The sequence below is a fragment of the Dermacentor silvarum genome, chromosome 1 (genome assembly GCF_013339745.2).
Source record: "Dermacentor silvarum isolate Dsil-2018 chromosome 1, BIME_Dsil_1.4, whole genome shotgun sequence".
In the NCBI taxonomy this organism is placed as follows: domain Eukaryota; kingdom Metazoa; phylum Arthropoda; class Arachnida; order Ixodida; family Ixodidae; genus Dermacentor; species Dermacentor silvarum.
In genome coordinates, this window is record NC_051154.1 from 15,018,513 (window position 1) to 15,037,987 (window position 19,475).

General features: G+C 47.6%; 1 protein-coding gene across 4 annotated transcripts in view; it reads right to left on the minus strand.

The window, feature by feature from the left end:
- Nucleotides 1-19,475, minus strand: part of LOC119457266 (heat shock 70 kDa protein 12A-like) — a 183,366-nt gene that overhangs the window by 21,079 nt on the left and 142,812 nt on the right. For all 4 annotated transcript variants that reach the window (XM_049665109.1, XM_049665108.1, XM_049665110.1 and 1 more), the window contains 3 exons: nt 6,142-6,317; nt 4,567-4,788; nt 181-364 (listed from right to left, as the gene is read on the minus strand). In XM_049665109.1, the coding sequence (XP_049521066.1) occupies nt 181-364; nt 4,567-4,788; nt 6,142-6,317 (582 nt within the window). The remainder of the gene's footprint in view (nt 1-180; nt 365-4,566; nt 4,789-6,141; nt 6,318-19,475) is intronic.

The following is a 19,475-nucleotide window of genomic DNA, read 5'->3' on the forward strand; positions in this document are numbered from 1 at the left end:
AAACACCAAATCAACATGCCCCCAACAGTGTAATTTCGCCGCGCTTTCCCATGGTTTTTGTTACTGATACTGCCGTTCGCTTTGTTCATCCAACAAGCCTTTCCTTACGTTTCACCACAGTGTGCACTACAGCAGAGGGGACAAGCCTTTCTTCTCGCCGACGTGTCCGCTGCGGCATACCTGGCTTCTCGTCGACGGCAGGCTCGGTGTTCAGTTCGGGTGCTGCCTCTCGGAACAGGTGCACTCTAGCGGGGGCCTCGGGCACTAGCTGGTGCATGCGCAGCTTGCGGCAGTACACGGATGCCGCCTCGGGCTCCAGCGCGATGATCAGCTGCTCCGGGAAGTCGGGGGAACCAATCCCCGCCTGAGTGCGCACGTGGTACATCGTTATATAGGCGGGAACAAGTCGCGCGCTCTCACTGTTGTTACATAAGAATAACTTCTTCTTGGGCGAGTTGGTGTTTACTGAACATGATACTTAGTAGCGCAATACTCGAAATAAAAGACAACAGTGAGAGGCGAGAGGAAAGGAAAGACGAGCGCTACACTCACAACTGTTTATTCCGAAGCAGGGCATCCTATGTATACACAAACATACGCATGCGATAAAACACACAAGGAGCGCCAGTCAGCTGAAGGCAGTGTAGTCACATTATATGCTTAGCAATCTCATGTCTGAATCATAAAGTGTAAGAGTCGTTTGACTAACGCAGGCTAGACCATTGATTTGGATGTGGTAGGCCTCTAACAGTTCACAAGCGGTTTTGTTCTTGCTTTTGCCTAGGATCTTGACATTAAAAAACAGCGGTTCACAGTCAGGACAAGACCTGCAATGCGTAGACAGGTGCGCGGTGGTATCCTACTTTAAAAGATCTGCGTGCTCTCTCATTCGGTCGTTGACGCAGCGCCCCGTTTGCCCAATGTAGCACTTGCCACAGCTGAGGGGAATGAGTGCTACATTGGGCAAACGGGGCGCTGCGTCAACGACCGAATTAGAGAGCACGCAAATCTTTTAAAGAAGGATACCACCGCGCACTTGTCTGCGCATTGCAGGTCTTCTCCTGACTGTGAACCGCTGTTTTTTAATGTCAGGATCCTAGGCAAAAGCAAGAACAAAACCTCTCGTGAACTGTTAGAGGCCTACCACATCCAAATCAATAGTCTAGCCTGCGTTAGTCAAACGACTGTTACACTTTATGATTCGGACATGAGATTGCTAAGCATATAATGTGACTACACTGCCTTCGGCTGACTGGCGCCCCTTGTGTGTTTTATCGCATGCGTATGTTTGTGTATACATAGGATGCCTGCTTCGGAATAAACAGTTGTGAGTGTAGCGCTCGTCTTTCCTTTCCTCTCGCCTCTCACTGTTGTCTTTTATTTCGAGTATTGCGCTACTTAGTATCATGTACTGTTGTTACACTCACGCACAACTTCCTGTGGCAAAATAGGGAAAGATATACGGAGGCGAACCGCGCACAAGTGTATGAATGAATGAGTGAATGAATGAATGAATGAATGAATGAATACAATTTAAGAGCGCTCGATCCTGAAAAAAGTCCCACGCACTCATGCGCGTTAGTTTAGGCTGGAGAAGAGAAATATACACCTTATTTGCAACAGCAAAATAAGACATAATGCACAATTGAAAGTTAAATTTGACTTATTTGTCTGTTTTTCTCTTCCGCGTTTGGACAAATGCGAAACCGTCGCACATGGAAGCTACGCTGATTCAGTGTGTCTTTCAAGAAATGAAAAGCGCTGTCAAACGCTGAAGGACTACTTGGAGCAGTAAGACATGTGCAGAAGCTCGCCCCCGTAGCTTTCCCTTTATTGCTGCCATTGAGGAAGGAATGGTTGCCGCAGAAAGTTGTCTGCGAGTGGTCACAGCGCAAAAGAGAGAGATAGAGAGAGAGAGAGCAGTGCAAACTCAGCCACAATCATGATCACATTTCCCTCGTCAGGAGGTTCAAGAACCGCTGTGCACAGTCAGCAGCGGGGAGAGGTCCGGTTGCGACGTGAGGCGAACTCTTTTTCTCTAACTTGCATTAGTACCTTTAGGTCATCGTAAATTGATAAGTTGAATTGTTTATTATTTTTGGATTGCTCACTATTGGAACTTTGTGGATAAGAGTTGTTATACTAAACTGCTCAAGTACGGGGCAGTATCAAGAAGATTCGAGACTGGCTCTGTTTCGAAGAAAGTAATTTATTTACGTGCATTTAAACACTGTGACCTTTAAGATAATCCCCTCGCACAGCAATACAGCGCTCTCGGCGTTCCTGCCACTTTGTGAATATGTGCCGGAAGCCTCTTCTCCGGAACGAGTCGAGTCCCTGTCTGCGATTCGAGCTTCAATGAGGCAATCGTGCCAAAATGACGACCTTTGAACTTCGTTTTATTGCGATAGCAATTATATGGACACTCTAAGCACATTTTTTGCCGTCTGCGTCGTCGTCGCCGTGATGTTTTGTAAAAAGTCCAAGAGCGATAACATCGTCACCGCATGCCGTATGTATGTGCGAGTGAAATCGTGCGAGGGTGAGCCGATGATGGTTTCTCACTCCAGCGTTTTGACAGCGAGTGTGGGCGGTCATCGAGCGTCTCCACGACCGAAAAAAAAAAAAGGCTATATAGGCATGTCCGCAGCTCGACAACGTGCATGCTCATCGTCTTTTTTTGGTATTGGCGGTATCGGTACATCGGGATTTCTTCCCAGATAATAACAACAAATTTTTACTGTAAATTTTGAGGGCATCTGAGGGAGGCCGTTTGGGGCAATCGGCTCGATCTGGGCCGCGCGAGGAGCTCGATGCTGCACGACGACAATGAACTCCGTCACAAATCACGCGCGAGTTTCTCACCGGAAACAACATGGCTTCTACTCTACTCGTCAGATTTGGCTCTCGCTTATTTCACTGTCTTGCCAAAATTAAAAACCCAGCTCAAAAGTCGCCATTTTGGCACGATTGTTTTAGTCAAGCTCGAATCGCAGAAGGGTGCTCGACTCGTTCTAGAAAAGAGACTTCCAGGGCATATTGGCAAAGCGGCAGGAACGCTGGAAGCGCTAATTTGCTGCGCAAGGGAACTATTTCATAGGCGACAGTGTTTGAATGCACATAAATAAATGTATTTCTTCAAAACAGAGCCAGTCTGTAAACCTTTTAGTACCACCTCGTATTTGTAGTTAAAAAATTAAATTGTGTGGGTTTACGTGCCAAAACCGCGATATGATTATGAGGCACGCTGTAGTGGGGAACTCCGGATTAATTTTGACCTCCTGTGGTCCTTTAACGTGCACAAAGTGCATTGTACACGGGCGTTTTCGCATTTCGCCCCTATCGCCCTTTGGCTTAGTCGCGCAACGAAAAAAGCCACCACGCCACCACGGCGGGTCGTTAAACACACGCGCCTTTACAGTCACGTTATGCAGCAGGTAAAGAAAAAAAAAAGAAAAGAAAAAGAGCAGACTTATCCCCGTTTATCAAGCCATGTGCACGTGCTCTTTCAAGACGGTGCCGTCGGGATAAAGCACACATTTTATCCGGCCTAAGAGAAGTGTATGAAGGGAGTATAAAAAGGGCATTTTCGCCTGCACCTACATGACAGGCAAGCTTTTCCATAAGGCAATAAGGTCTTACCATAGCGTGGCAGTAGGTATTATGGGTTTCGTGCACCGATCTGAAAGTGCTCTTACAACTGGATGTGCACTTGTTTCACAAATTATTTGATTGCTACGTTGATCGTGCTTTTTCGTCTTAGCAACAAAAAGGAGAAGCGGTGTTGAATCATCTGCGGTCAGTCATCTGCTGTTTGAAAAAGGTCGGCCTGTTTCATAAAAAATCATGCATCCAGCCGTTATCGAGCGTGGAACGTCTATATAACTCCACTATCATGATTTTTTTTTTCTTTAAAAGAACCTTGCCAGTCAGAAGCTAATGTTGAGTAAATCAGCTGTTACCTACTTCGTTGCTGATTAACGCTCGGCGTTATGCGAAGTTTGCTAATACATCATCATCATGATCATCATCAGCCTATATTTATGTCCACTGCAGTAGGAAGGCCTCTTCCTGCGATCTCCAATTACCCCTGTCTTGCGCTAGGTGATTCCAACATGCGCCTGCGAATTTCCTAACTTCATCACTCCACCTAGTTTTCTGCCGTCCTCGACTGCGCTTCCCTTCTCTTGGTATCCATTCTGTAACTCTAATGGTCCACCGGTCATCCATCTTACGCATTACATGGCCTGCCCAGTTTCACTTTTTCCGCCTAATGTCAGCTAGAATATCGGCTATCCCCGTTTGTTCTCTGATCCACATCCGCTCTTAACGTTAGGCCTAACATTTTTCGTTCCATCGCTCTTTGTGCGGTCCTTAACTTGTTCTCGAGCTTTTTTACAGTACTAATTAAAGAGCGTGTCGCTATATACAGGCACGGCTCCCCATTTAACGTTTCCTTTGCCTTATCGGCCACACGGACATGTGTAAATTTGACGAAGGTGCAGTTAACTGACAAAATTTTTTCGCAGACTTTGCATTGACAAACTTGAGAAAGTTGAGACGTACTTTGTATGCGGCGGCACGCATGAACTGCTTCGCGGGCTGCCGCCAGATGGCCGGCACGGTGACCACCCAGCGTACGTCGTCCGGCAGGATGGTGGTGGCCGACTGCTCGCTCAACTCCTTCAGCGCCTGGTCCCGGAAGTAGCGCAGCGCGTGCGCGAACACCGTCAGCGCCGCCATGGGCCGACCGTTGGCCGCCCGGATTTCCGTGTCGCGACTCAGGTTCTGCGTCAGCGCGGGCAGAGGTCGACCTCAGACAAGGACCGTTAGGATCGTAGAGGTTCCTACAAAAATCACTGGAGGGAAGTGTGGCGCTGGTGTCTACGGAACCCGCAAGTATGGCGGTCTGTAGCCATCAATGGGAATGATGGGTACATGGACTGGCCTCTACTTCGTCCTTTAAACGGCTTTGTCACTTTGCAAATCGATCATCTTCAACAAAATATGGCGCCATAAATTCGCAACGATCATGCATGTGCGCAATAACTTATTGCTTTGATGCGTCTAGAGAAATGCAGTTTTTAGGATTTAGGGAAATCATTAATAAAGCCACAAGAACGTCTGAAGCCACTAGCACGAAGACTAGATAGATTATTGTACTACCTATCAGCTGACAGATCGCAACGCCAGAATTGCCTCTAGTAGTTTTTGAGGAAACTATATACATGTATGGTTTGAAGACATCTCAGTCGATGACAGTGCCCGACAGAGCGTCCCAATCGTGTTCGCTGCTTGTGTGACTTCCTCCTTGCGCCAACAGACGGCTAAGTACTCGCTTAGGAAAAACGTTGACTCGCAGTGGAGCGAAAGAACATGAAAGTATAGCTATTACGCAAACGTTGTTGGCAGCAGCAGAGAAAAGGGTGTTTCACAAAGTCAGAGTCGCAGAAACCATAGGCGAAGCCAGGTATGAAACTGTATTAAAAAGCTGAGAATGAAATTAGAAAAAAATGAGGAACGAACCTAATCATTGACTTAAGTGTCTGCTAGTGGCACTCGCACCTCGGCGTTGGTGTGCCCTGGTGTAGGGCGGGAAACCGCCACGCACAGAGGAGCGGGCGAGGGAGCGAAGAAGGGAGAGGAGGGCGCGGTGTCCTACCTCCTAGCGGACGGCGCACGAAGCGCACCTTACGCGCCCCTCCGCCGCTGACGTGAGAGCATGACGTGAGAGCATAGGGCAGAAACTGTCGACATTTCTGACTTTTCATCACGTCATGCCAGAGCTTGCGACCTGCTCTCGCCAGTGTGGTAAAGTATGGTACAATAATATTTTGGAGCGATTTTGTTATTTAATGTTTTCGCTGGAGTAGGAATATCACCTAACTATACGTGTCTCATATACCAGAAACCTGGAGCCTTTCACGAAATGATAAATATCATAAACTCTCCTGTGAGAATTAAGCCACCTCGTCAGGAAGCGGTGCCGGTCAGCTACGTCATGTTCCTCCGGCTTGCAGACTGAACCGTAAGACTGAATCAGTGATTAGGACCGTCGTGTGCATCTACTTTGACTATCTTGGCCTTTTCGACCTATATACCACCACGGGCTACTTCATAGGCCTTGTGGGTAACGCTCACCTCGTTGCTGTGAAGCGTCATCTTGAACTTCTCGAAGAACATCCACTGCTTTGCCTCTTGCCCGTCGAGGTCGTGGTACACGTCACGGGCCGTGAAGCCGAACGAGTGGAACTCGCCGTCTGGGTTCAGCAGCAGCGTGGTCGGCGTCTTCTGATTCACCACGCCCGGGTCACCACCTGCATGCGTCGCACGTCCTGATCAGTACGCGTGCGTCTCTCCTTCTGCGAAACTCGCCCATAGACAACTCCAGACTGAGGGAGGGATACGAAGTGGAGACATTGATTAAGACGATGGCGGCAGGCCTGCGAAGGCAACAGAGTTCCGTGTATCTTCCGCCGCATGGGTGTTTGTTATGATATCGCCCCGGCCGGAAGTATTCCTAGTGTAGAATGTATTGTTTATAATTACCGTGGCAGAGGTAGTCACATACGGAAAGAGTCAGTATTGAGTAAAACTTGAGAAACTAAAGAAATTGGCCAAGTTTATAATAAAGTTCAGTCTAATTGGCAAAGTTTTTACCCGTTTTGTAGTCTCGCCTAAAATCAACACTCAGCGCTCTACGGCTCTGTGCCTTTTCGATTCCAACTGCATTTAGAAATCTTGGGATCCCATTCCATTCCGGGTGTTTGTAAATGTGGATTGATTCCGGAATCATTCCATTTACGGAGTTGCGACTCCGCCACTCTGGTATCCTCAAGGCCCGTTTTATGTTAAGCTTGTGTAGGTGATATCGGTTTAGGAGAATTGCTTTTTCGGTTATTTTGACATCATTTACGTAATCTATAATATCTATGGGTAGACGACCATTTTTCACTCTTTATTTGTAACGGCATTAAGTGTGCATGTATGCATTTGTTGCTAACATCGGATGGCGTTAGTACGTCGATCCGTTATTCTTAAAGCCAATCACACCACTTGCTTTCACGAATCACTTCGCAGCTCTACAAGAACGATAAAGCGCTAAAATTGGCATCTCAGCACCGCATGAATAAACAACGCAAAAAAAAAAAACTGAAAAAAGGGGAGTCGGGTCTTATTTTTCCGACCGTGAAGCACATGCACAAAGACACAAATGAATGGAAGTCGCGCATGACCCGCCGTGGTGGCGTAGTGGCTTGGGCGTTGCGCTACTAATCCAGAGGGCGCGGGATCAAATCCCGGCCGCGGCTGCCGCATTTCGATGGCGGCGAAATGCAAGAAGGCCCGTGTACCGTGCGTTGGGGGCACGTTAAAGAACCCCAGGTGGCCCAGGAGTTTGGACCGGTTTGGTATTCCGTTTTAATGCATGCCAAGTTTTTGTTCCTGCAGTGTCTTTTTCATGCATCTGATTTATGTGCCACAATGACATTTTCTGATAGTTGTGTATATTGTACTGCTTATTTGTTCCCTCTCTGTTTCTTACCCGTCGTGGCGGTTTAGTGGCTACGGCGTTGCGCGGCTAAGCACAAAGTCGTGGGCTCGGTTCCCGGCCGCGGCGGCCGCATTTTCATGGAGGCGAAATGCAAAAACGCGCGTGTGCTTATATTTAGGTGTACATTTAAGAACCACATGTATAGTCAAAATTAATCCGGAGACACTCACCACGGCGTGCCTCACAATAAGATCGTGGTTTTAACACGTAAAACCTCAGAATCTAATTTTAATTTTTTGTTTCTGTTTCTCCCTCTTTCCTTTTGATGTTTTAGCGCATGATGATGAGGTTTATTGGAATCGCCTTTGAAATAAAGCGGCGACAAATAGTCACCTAGCCTGCTTGATTTAATCATGTTTTACTACATCTATCAATATCTAGCCTTTTGTCTATCTGACCTCCATCTTAACTTCCACATTTAAAGCTTCTATCACCAAGTTGTGCCGTTACCTACACTTGCCATGACTCCGTTTCCATCAATCTCTTCCCTGCCTTTTCCCCACCACTACTCTACACGTTTCTTATCGCGACTGCTGACCAGTTCATCCTTCCATCTTCATTGAATCCCAAGGCTTCTGGAAGGTAGACGTTCCCTACGGGTCTCGCTGGGTTCTTGGCAATCCACTACGATGTGTCGAGTCGTTTTCGAGCTCTTGTTGCAAAACACAAATGCCCCATCCTGTAGCGCACGTTTGCTCCGCTACGTTTTTAAAAGCGGAGCTGTTTAAGCCGGCCGTAATGTGTGCCGCCTGCCACTGCGTTGCCTAGCAACCACCTTGCGGAGCGTCGCGCGCTATGCTCGGGAGAGAGAAAGAGAAAATGAGAGCGAGAGAGAGTGCGCGAGTCGCGCACTATGCTTGAGAGAGAGAAAATGAGAGCGAGCGAGAGAAACATATTGTAGCAGCACCAACGAGGCAACGCGCAGAGGTGCTGCCGACGCCATCCGCGCTTCTCCGTTTCCCCGCATTAGCGCCGAACGCTCGCGGTGTCCGTGACTGCAGCAGGAGCTCTGGCGGCAGCTGCACGCTACTGCGCATGCGCCGTGACATCATCCCGGCGTGTCGTCTGTTCCGTGCCACCACATACTACTACCATCTAGTAGCGGCACGCGGAAGTACGCAGCGCGCGAAAATTCACCGACGCGCGACATAAGGGCACCGAACGCGATTGCTACTCTGTTGGAAATATTTTTTTCTCCAAATTTTGGGCTGCGAAGTTAGGGGTGTGGCCCTTACATGGGTGCGGCCCACACGAGTCTATACGGTAGTCTTATCCTTATCACCTTTTCCCTTACATATAAGGTACGTCCTGTTTTCACGCTACCCAATCGGGAGTTTCTTTGTTTTAATCACATGCACTGTGGCACTAGTCATCTGTGCCTTGCTCTTGGCCCAATTGCTTGATTAGCCGTATTAGCATTTCATCTGGTCCTGCTACCGGGTTTTGTCAGATACATTTTCTTCTGTCTTTTTCTGGTGAAATGTTTCTAGATTACATTTTGAACCATCGCGCTTAATTCTCTGTTGCTGGATCTAATTGAGTCTGGACTACGCTATCTCTCTTGCCCAAGTTCTCACCAATAACCTCACTCATGTAGCGCAGCGCGCCGTCTCTTATGAAGATGTCAACGTCTTCATCCCTTATAAATGTTTGAAAGTTTTAATTGCTGCTGCCAGTACCCTTACGTGGTTCCAGAATTTTTTTGGTGCGTCTTTATCCTTTTTGCGAATGTCATGCACCCAACTTTCACTTGCACATGTGATTTTTTGTTGCACTAGTTCGCTCGAAACTCTTTTCTTTCTCCGGTGCTTGTGCCATCTAAGCAGTACCTCTTCTTCGTGTAATCCCAACTTTTTGACTTCTCTTTGATCCCTTAACGCTTGCTTACGCTCTTCTATATAGCTTGCGTTATTTCCTTGTTACACCAGTTGTGTGGATCTTGTCTTTCCACTCCAACGGTGTTTTAGCCGTGTTTTTCTTATCTCCTGCTGCACTGCGAGTTCCTTCTAATCCCAGACGGCTGTCACAGAAGACAGGCAGGGCGCCGTCTTGCGGCATGGAATTCCGCTGACAAAAATAACGGAGTGAAGTCGCTGCTGTGTGGCAATGACGACATTAAAACGAGGTCGCTGTTGTTGCCTTGTGCGTCCCTGCATAATACGCGTCTATCTTACGCCCATAGCGGTGCCGTTTTCTGGGGCGACCACGACTGTCGGCGCGATCGGTGCCGCAATTGCGTTGCTTGTGGCTGCAAGCAAAGAGATACCCGTCTGTAACGGCCTGGTCGATTGGTGTGCACGCTTGAGAAACCGTCATGTGACAGCCGCACGGCCGTGCTAAGCGCGAAACCGCCGCCTTCGTTACGACTGAGTTCACCATTCCTGACTTGTTCTGGCAATGCATGCGATGCGGCGCGCGAGGTCGTTGTCCGGCAGTGGGCGCAAGGTGCGCGAGGGGTGACCGCCGCCTTCCTGCTCGTAACGTGGATCCCGAGCACCTGCGCCGTATCGAGCCTGCCGCATCGGAGGCCGGAAAATCGGAAATGATCCCTTGTATCTCGCAATCTATTCGCCCCAGCCGGCAGGGTCATTTTCCACTCCTGCTCAGACCGTACGAGACGTCAGCGGGGCGAAAAATGTCGACTCCTTCCGAGTGCAGCTGGCGGCGTTCTCAAGCGTCGTTGCAAAATGAACGCCGTGCATGGTGTAACGATAAAAGTTTTCCTCTGTACCGGCCGAATCGCGGCGTGTTCAAATCAGGTGCACATGCTGCATCGTACCAACGACCACAAAACAGGGCGAACAGACTCGCGCTCGTGTTTCATCGCGTTTCTTCGTCGTTGACAGTGTTTTCACTACGGCCGCAGAAGTTCGCGGAAGGTTGAGTATTCCCGTCAATTCGTAACTTAGCCTGAAATTTAGGAAAATGGTGTGGTGGTTGTACGGGAAATTATTCAACCGGTGCATGTTTCGATTCGAAAAAGGATGCATTCGGTGCAACGAAATTATTATTATTCTTTTCGTGAGTTTTGTGCTGCGAAAGCTGTTATGACTGGAGGTGTACAACATAACATTTCAATTCACTTACTCGAGCTGCATGCAGAAAGTTGTTTGAGAAGTCTGTGGTGTCCTTGTAGCTTTGGGGAAAAAAAGCGAAGAAAGGTTTTTCTGGTTACGGCCTTAAAGAAGCGTCTTAGTAGCTTCCATGCCAGATTAAAAAAAAAAAAAAAAAAAAAAAAAAAAAAAAAAAAAAAAAGAAGCCTGCAGCATTCCTGAAGGAGTAGCTGAGGAATCTATGATTTAAAACGCGAAGAGAGAGAAAAGAAGAAGAAAGGAAGAAAGAAAGAAAGAAAGAAAGAAAGAAAGAAAGAAAGAAAGAAAGAAAGAAAGAAAGAAAGAAAGAAAGATAAAGGTAATATACTGGGTGTTCAAAATTAAGCTTTACGGAATTTTAAAAAATCGCCTGTGAAAGGTAGCATATTCTTATCGTTGAGCTGGGTTATTCGAAGAGGCGGACATTAGTAGCACGTGAAATCGAAACACATATTCAACTAATTAACAAAAATTCACTACTGAACTTCTTGGTTAATTAATTTACGACACATATTGCAACTGACGAATTGTAGCTGGTGAGTTTGCAAGACGCATCCACTTGAAATTAATTTCCAGGATGACACCAGTTTCGAGATATTATTTCCAAAAGTGTGGCACGAAATACATGGGCGTTCTAGTTACTCTTGTGCTTCAATGTATAAAACAGCATTTTGGTAAAAAAGTAAGTGGAACAACAGTGCATTTTTACGGCGACTTTGATGGTGCATATCTCCAAACTGGTGTCATTCTGGAAATTCATTCCAAGTGGATACGCCTGACAAGCTCACTGGTTACAATTCGTAAATTGCAATATGTGTCGTAAAGTAATTAACCTAGAAGTTCATTAGTCAATTTTTCTTAATTAGTTGAATATGTGTTTCGATTGCTCGTGCTACCAATGTCCGCCTCTTCGAATAACCCAGCTCAACTATAAGAATTATGCTACGTGCCACAGGCGATTTTAAAAAATTCCACAAAACCTGGAAATGAACACCCTGTATATCTTGAAGCCTGCTGACCATAATGTTCAGCATTTGGGCGTGAGAAGCGCGTGTGTGCGATATGGCTGTTTAGCTGGAAACCTGGTCCGCGTGTATGCATTGTTTCATAAAATTTGTGGTTGTATAGAAGAAAGGGGAAGAGAGCAAAAAAAAAAATTCTGCAGGTTGTACTGTAACCACCGTTCTGCCTACCGACGGCCTGAACATCGGCCAGCATAGGGAGCGGTAAAAACTGGTCAGAATAGGAAGGAAGTGTAAAGAGAACGAGCGTGAAAAAAATGTGGGGTGGTGGGTAAGGAGAAGTAAATAGGTACTATTTACAATATTTACAAAAGTTGTGAGAAGTTGCGCGCTCGGAGTGCCCCGTTTGCTGGCATACGCGGAAGTGCTTTTTAGAACGGGGCTGAGCAGGGCTCGCGAAAAAGTGAATGCTGCAGCTGCAAGTCGATTGCTCAAGGTTGTTTTCATGCGCGCTTCCAGAGCCGCCCAAGTCGTTGGGTAAGAAAGAGGGGCACGCAGCCGCACGAAGCATTAGGAAAAAGAAGGCAATAAAATGAAAGTGGGACGGGGCCTGTTCTCAGAGTGCGCTGGACACTTTATAACGATGCCTCAGCTCAAGGTTCGAAGACAATGGCGGGACGCAATTACGCGCCGGATCGGCGGCACCTGAAGGTCCTGCACCGAGCGCCTTGTGCCCCCCCCCTCCATCCGCCAACGGGGGGGCGTCACTCTATGCGGCCGAGAGGCGGATGAGCTCGTTGCCGGCTGTATAGGCACCGGGTAGCATGCAGCTGGCTTCCGGCAATTCACGTCGCTGGTGTGCCATAAGGATGGGTCGGCCGAAATATTATAGTCGAGAAAGCGCACGCCCACCCGTGTGCGTGCTTTCGTAATTTCTTCTTTTCTCTCGTTATAACATGCGTGTTACGGTATAGGCTATTTTTCACTCGAACCCACGACCTTTGGTGGGAGTCGAACCCTAGATCTTTGGTGGTATTTAAGGTGAAGTTAATTAAGGCAAACTAACTAAGATAACCGGTGGACCATTAGGGTTACAGAATGGGTGCCAAGAGGAGGGAAGCGCAGTCGAGGACGGCAGAAAACTAGGCCAGGTGATGAAATTAGGAAATTTGCAGGTGAAAATTGGAATCAGCTACAGCGCAATACAGGGGTAATTGCAGATCTCAGGGAGATGCCTTCGTCCTGCAGTGGACATAAAAATAGGCTAATGATGATGAATTAAGATAGAGTTAATTAAGGCACTCGAACCCAGGACCAATGGTGGAAGTCGAACCCACGACCTCTGGAATTAAGAGGGATGACTAAGCGAAGTACACTAAGCGAATTAAGCGGGATGTGTACGTCATGTGTCCGTCTTTAATGCTTCGGCACTTGGGTTTTCGCCTTCGTCTTAGGGATAACATATAATAGACCCTGTGACTTATTTCCGAGTACCTCTATTTAAAGCATCTTGCATGTGTGAACGACGCAGTGGGCAGTGTCCACTAGACATGCGTGACGCGATAAGCTCTTTTTCGACTTGCTACACCGTCGTCAGCGTACTTTCGCTCGAGAAGTGACGGTGTACGCACGTTTTCTCAGCGCGTGTCGCGAAATATTGTGGCGAACTAAACATCAGCGACAAGAAGAGATGCCTCATCGCAGAGGGCACTGCATGCCGCTTATTTCCTACATTGTGCACCGCAGTGTGGTACGCACCGGCACGCAGTCGCGCGTGTCGAATAGAAGCAATGGTATATAGGCTTGATCACTGGCAAAGCTTACAGTCGCTTTCTCTGAGGAGCTATCTAGAGTAAAGTAAATTACATTATGGAGTTTTACGTGCCAGAACCATGATATGATTATGAGGCACGCCAGAGTCCGGATTAAGTGTGACCACCATCAACCTGCACCCTATGCACGGTATACAGGGGCGTTTTTTGCGTTTCACTCTCATCGAAAGGCGGCCGCCGAGGCGGGGATTTGATGCTGCGCCCTCGAGCTTAGCGGCGCAACGCCATAGCTACTAAGCCACCGCGGCGGGTCCCATTACGGGTAAAACATTTCAATGGCTATGCTGAGGCGCAATGTTCGCCTTCTTTTGTTTATGAATCCAAAATCAAGAAGGGGGCTGACAGATGGAGTGGTATAGAGGCTATAAACAGGGATAAGGTGCCCAGAAAGGCTGGCCAACGTTTCGATAGGAGGACCTGTCTTCGTCGAAGGCTTGATACTCCTTTGTTGTTCGGATCTTCGTGGCGACGAAAGGTCAATAGCTGTAAGCAAGGGTGTTCGTGTGGGCGAAGATAGGTCCTCCTATTGAAACGTTGGCCAGCCTTTCTGAAGCACTTTATCCCCGTTCATAACCTTTATACCACAGTTGTCTATGAATAGGTGTCGACTCGGCGATCACGATACGATGCTTTCGCATTTAAATGTTCCAAGCGGGACCGAAATTGGGCTCAATAAAATACCGATCAGGCTAACCTACAAACTAGGGCTAAATACCAACGAAGCGTGGTTAAAATCGCCAGAAAAAGTCACGCATGACAAGGAAATCGCAGAAATCGGCGGAAATTGAATTAGATTCTGGGGTTTTACGTGCCAAAACCACGATTTGATTATGAGGCACGCCGTAGTGGTGGACTCCGGATTAATTTTGACCACCAGGGGATTTTTAATGTGCCCCCAATGCACGGGACACGGGCGTTTATGCATTTCGCCCCCCATCGAAATGCGGGCCGCCGCGGCCAGGATTTGATCCCGCGACCTCGTGATTTGTAGCGCAACACGATAACCGCTAAGCCACCGCGCGCGGCGGGTAAGTCGGTGGAAAGTAGAGTGAATTTAGTTTACATATGTAGTGGAAATAAAAGGAAAAATCTAATAAATAAAATAAAGAACATCCCACGCACTGTGGGAGTCGATGTCCTGCGAAGCATTTTGCGAGTATAGCTGGCTACCCAGCATCGTTCGGGGTTACGCAAAGCGTTACCAGTTGGACCAACGTATTTGTGTCAGACGTTTGTGTCTGATGCGAGCGTGCGTGTAACGACAGCAGCAAGACGATGGTGACGCCGACAGTGTGACGCCGACAGCGTGATTTCTACTCCGGCAGTTCGACGCGAGCTTACGACATGCTGATTGTTGGTTTCTACGTAGGTACATAATGGACGAGGTAAGCGAGGAAAACACTAATTGTGACGTCATCAGCGACTATGTGTTATCCAATCGTACGTACCTATGGCTATGTCATGTGGCATATTTTAAAACGACGATGACATTTGTACTCCGGCGATTAAACGCTAAAAGCTGTTCGACCTGGGCCGATCATGAAGGCGGTATACAGCGTCCCAAAGTTTCTATAGCTGCTACAAGGAAAGTATACTGGGGAATGTGGGCCCATCCCGGAGGTGGTCTAACACAGCATCTCAGAGCGCGAGCTGTCACGGGTTTACGACTATGTCAGGGCATTTCTGACAGACAGAACTGCAACCATAGGATTAGGCTCGCTTCGCACTGACACCATCAAGCTAGCGGGCACATCACAAGGCTCGGCATTATCCTTAACACTCTTTAATATCGCCATGACCAATTACCACCTCTTATTAGCCACTATTTCCAACCTGCAACATGCTCTATACGTGGAGGACGTGACCCTCTAGTGACCAAGGGCTCAGACGGGCACATACAGGACACACTGCAAGAGGTGGTGAACGTAGCCCAGGAATACGCGCGAGCAGGCGGGCTAGCGTGCTCTGCAGAAAAGTCAGAACTCTTGCTCGTTCGCCGCGCGCAACGCAATTCCAACAACGTGCCCCATATCAAGGTCACTATAGAGGACCATCCAGTGCCCTGCGTACAGAAACTCCGCATTCTTGGCATCCACATTCCAGCGGATCTGAAGGAAACCCACACCATGAGCCGCTTAGGAAAACAAGATATCCAAATCACGCATATTGACACGTGTGTGCAATACCGGATCATATTGTCACTACTACGTGACAATATGATCCTCCGCATCACTAACCAGAGGCATGGAATTCAGGAGCAGGAGGTTTATAACACAATAAACGCCTGCATAGTCAACCGGATCACATACCATGCTCCCTATTCAAACTTCACCCTCATCCAAGAGAAAAGACGACATTCTCCTCCGCAAAGCCATCAAGGAAGCAATAATACTACCCACACAGGCATCCACCGAACGACTTCTAGCAATGGGGGTGCAGAACAACCTAAATAAACTAATAGAAGCCCAATGCAAGTCACATACGGAGGCTTGGCAATACTCAAGCGGGAGAACGACTCCTTGTTAGGCTAGGATATGCTCCAAACCGAGACCCATACAACACATCCTAGTAACACCTACCCAACAAGCTCCGAGCAAGAATTACCATCGCACTACTGCCGCACAATATGCACCCTGAGCGCAACGCTGGGCGAAGACAGGCAAGTGTGAAATACCTCAGACGCCTAATTAGTCAGTCTTCCACAAACACCCTAGTATATACGGATGCCGCTAGACACTACTCCCGCGAATACACAATGGAAGCAGTGATTAGCAATTATCAGAACACAGTAGCCTGAATCTCAGCGTCTACCAAAAAAATATCAGAGGATGAAGAGCGCGCCAGCTTTGTCCATTGCCCACGCTGTTCAAAACCTTCCTCACGCAGAACCTATCGTCATCTTCACCGATTCGCAAGGACGCGCGCCGCGCCTTCACACGCGGCATCGTCTCACAACACACACACACACACCGCATTCTCCACATTGCGCACCGCACACCACATACGTTCCCACTTGTCTGGACATCTGAGCATGCCTCTCTTCCCAGTCGTGACTGCGCACATGCAGCTGCCGAGATCTCATTCGCTGGGGACCGCAGGAAGAGCTGTCCAATGCAGACGAGGAGGACACAAACGCAGAACCACTAGGATACTGAGACACCCTCGAGTACTACAGATCAGGGCCGGTATTTTGTAGCGATGCCTTTCCGATACTAATGCCTTTTCGCGCCTTCCGCGCTTAGTCATTGGTTAGAGCGACGGTCCGCTCACGTTATCAACGGGATCAGCCGGCCGTGAGCGGTGGATGATAAGACTAGTATAGAATAAAGCATAACGCATCGCTACAAAATACCGGCCCTGCGCGCCTTCAGTATCTTCCACCACACCACACCACACACTGACCAGGTAGGACACCGCTGCGGTGCGTCAACCGCAGGGCAATACATTGCCTAGCCTCCACTTCTTTCACATGTTACACCCGATTTCCTGCCCCGATAGGTGCCCCGGCTGGTGAGCGATTCCGACGTTATTTCACGTAACTCCGGAATGTCTGTGTCCGCCAACCGGGTACTCTCTCTATTCCGCTCCTATCCTAACCCTGCAACACTGGGAGGCCGTGCTGCGTAACGGAAACCTGGAGTTCCAGCGGGCGTTGGTCCGTCAGGCACGAAACATGGCATTAACTATTGGCGCCCTGGACTAAGGGCCGCACCTGACATTTTCTCATAATACTTCAATAAAAAGTTATCTTTCACGAGGAAAGAACACTAGAAACTGACACGAGGCGCACGCGCCAGACGCCTCAACGAGCTAGTCGGCTTTGGCACGAGAGGAGGATGCTTGCGATCGTAGCCTAGTGGTTAGAGCTTGGGGTGCTTTGCTCGAAGGCAGAGGTTCGATTCTACTGTCGGTCATGCATTTCGAAGTGTGGCGAGATATGAAATACCTACCTCCGCAAATAGCCTGGAAGGAGGCAAAGAATCCTTCGCATTAAAAGCAGATCCATTAAAATGTCATCAGTACCATACAGGTTAGCCACACAAGCCGTAAAACTGAATACTATAAAAACAACTGTTAGTACGACACCCAACCAATTAGCCCAGGTCAGTACTTTAATAAATTTAAGTTTCAAGTAGGGACAGAAGAAAACGAAATATTGGCGGAATTGCTTGACGGCTTTAGAATAGACTATAACGTGTTTTTAATGACAGCACATTTGAAGGGCAGCGACAAATAGGAACGCAACACAGAGGAAACACCCTTCTTTGTGTTGCGTCCGTGTTTTGCGCTGCCGTTCACATTTCAGCAAAGTATCGCTCTTATTACAGTATATAAACAGCCAGGTAAGGAAGAGAACAGCCTACGTTGGCTTTCTGGATATTAGCGGTGTCTGACAACGTAAGCATGGAGCTTTTTTGGAACATTCTTAGAAAAGAAGGCCTGGGTGAATAAACTGTATGATGAATATTTTGAATATAACACACTCCAAAAATCATGGGAAGGACTAAATAATGAAGCTACAATAGATATCCAGAAGGGTCTGCGCCATGGATGGTGCCCATTATCACTGCTCCTCTTAATGATATGCATGATAAGCACGAAGAGGAGGCTAGAGACACGCAAGTTATTATTACCTCTGATACAAACGAGTCACTATGGTGGTCTTGCGGGTTTAGTGTACGCAGCTAACATTTGTAAGCGGATACTCGGAGAGATATTCAGCTTCTCGCAGTTATTTGTGGAGAGGATAGTTAAGCTCTATAGGGTTAATTTAAGTGCGAACAAATCAGGCTTAACGAGGTTTAATTATAGGGGTGATCAGTCGATCAAAGCTCAGAGAAATGTAAATTGCTAAGGCAGGCGAGCAAACATACCTATGCGCGTATTTGTACTCACCTACCAAAGAGGGGGAAATCTGTATCGAAAAAAAAAATGAACAGGTATTCACAACGAAAAACAAACGAAACGTGGCCACCACGATAAAGTGCCATGAAGGTGCAAGTCTGAGGTAGTACGAGACGTATATGGGAAGTAGTCATGGTTCCCGAACTTAAGTATGCAAACTCGGTGTTGTGGTTAAAGTCCAATGTGCACTCGCAACTAATGATTGATCAAACGGCTTTTGCAAGACTAGCTTTCGGCGCGCACAGAACGATAAGTGATGCAGTACAGGGAAACATGGGCTGGGCACCATTCGAAATGCAGGAGCTCAAAGCGGAATCTGCTTAGAAGAGCGACTAAGGATTATGGACAAAATATATGGGCAGCGCCAGGGTGCTTAAGGAACCTGTATCAAGATAATGTTGAATCAGAGTGGAGAGCAAAATTGGGGAGCCATCCCACTCTGTGAATGTTGATGACCAGCGAAGCTGTAGCCCATCACACAGGCTTATACAAGGGTACCTGTATTTATTTTCATCATTTCGTAATTAATGGTAGTGACAATAGCTTTGTTATTACTGTGATACACACTGATTGGTTTGGTTGCAACCTTAGACATAATCTTGGCCAAAGTTAAATCTATACACGACCGTTGTTGAGTAGTTTAGTGACTTGGATTGGTGCGGCACTTCAAACCAAACTCTTCTAGCACAAACTGAGTGAACCATTTCATGTCTGGTTTTGAAATGTCCGCATTGAAGTCTCCAACGATGATCACAGGGGTGGTGTCATCACGGCTAACCCATGCAAAGTGCGTGGTCATGAACTTCTCAATATCATCCTTTGGTGTTCCTGGAGATATATACTCAGTGGATATCACAATTACGTTTTTTCATTTGTACGGCACAGACATCCTCACAGTCGGTGGCATTGTCCTCTTGCGAGCTAAGGGTGTATGGTTGTCAGTGTTGTACACGTTCCTCTAAAACAGGAACGAAAGCTCGTTCCTATCGTTCCTTCCCAATCTTGGAACGAGTTCCCGTTACAAGTTACTTAAATGCTAAAGGAACGCGTTCCAGTTACACTTCGAACATTGTAACGTGTCGTTACATTAACGTTACATTTGATTTAAAAAGAATTAAAATATAGTGTCGGA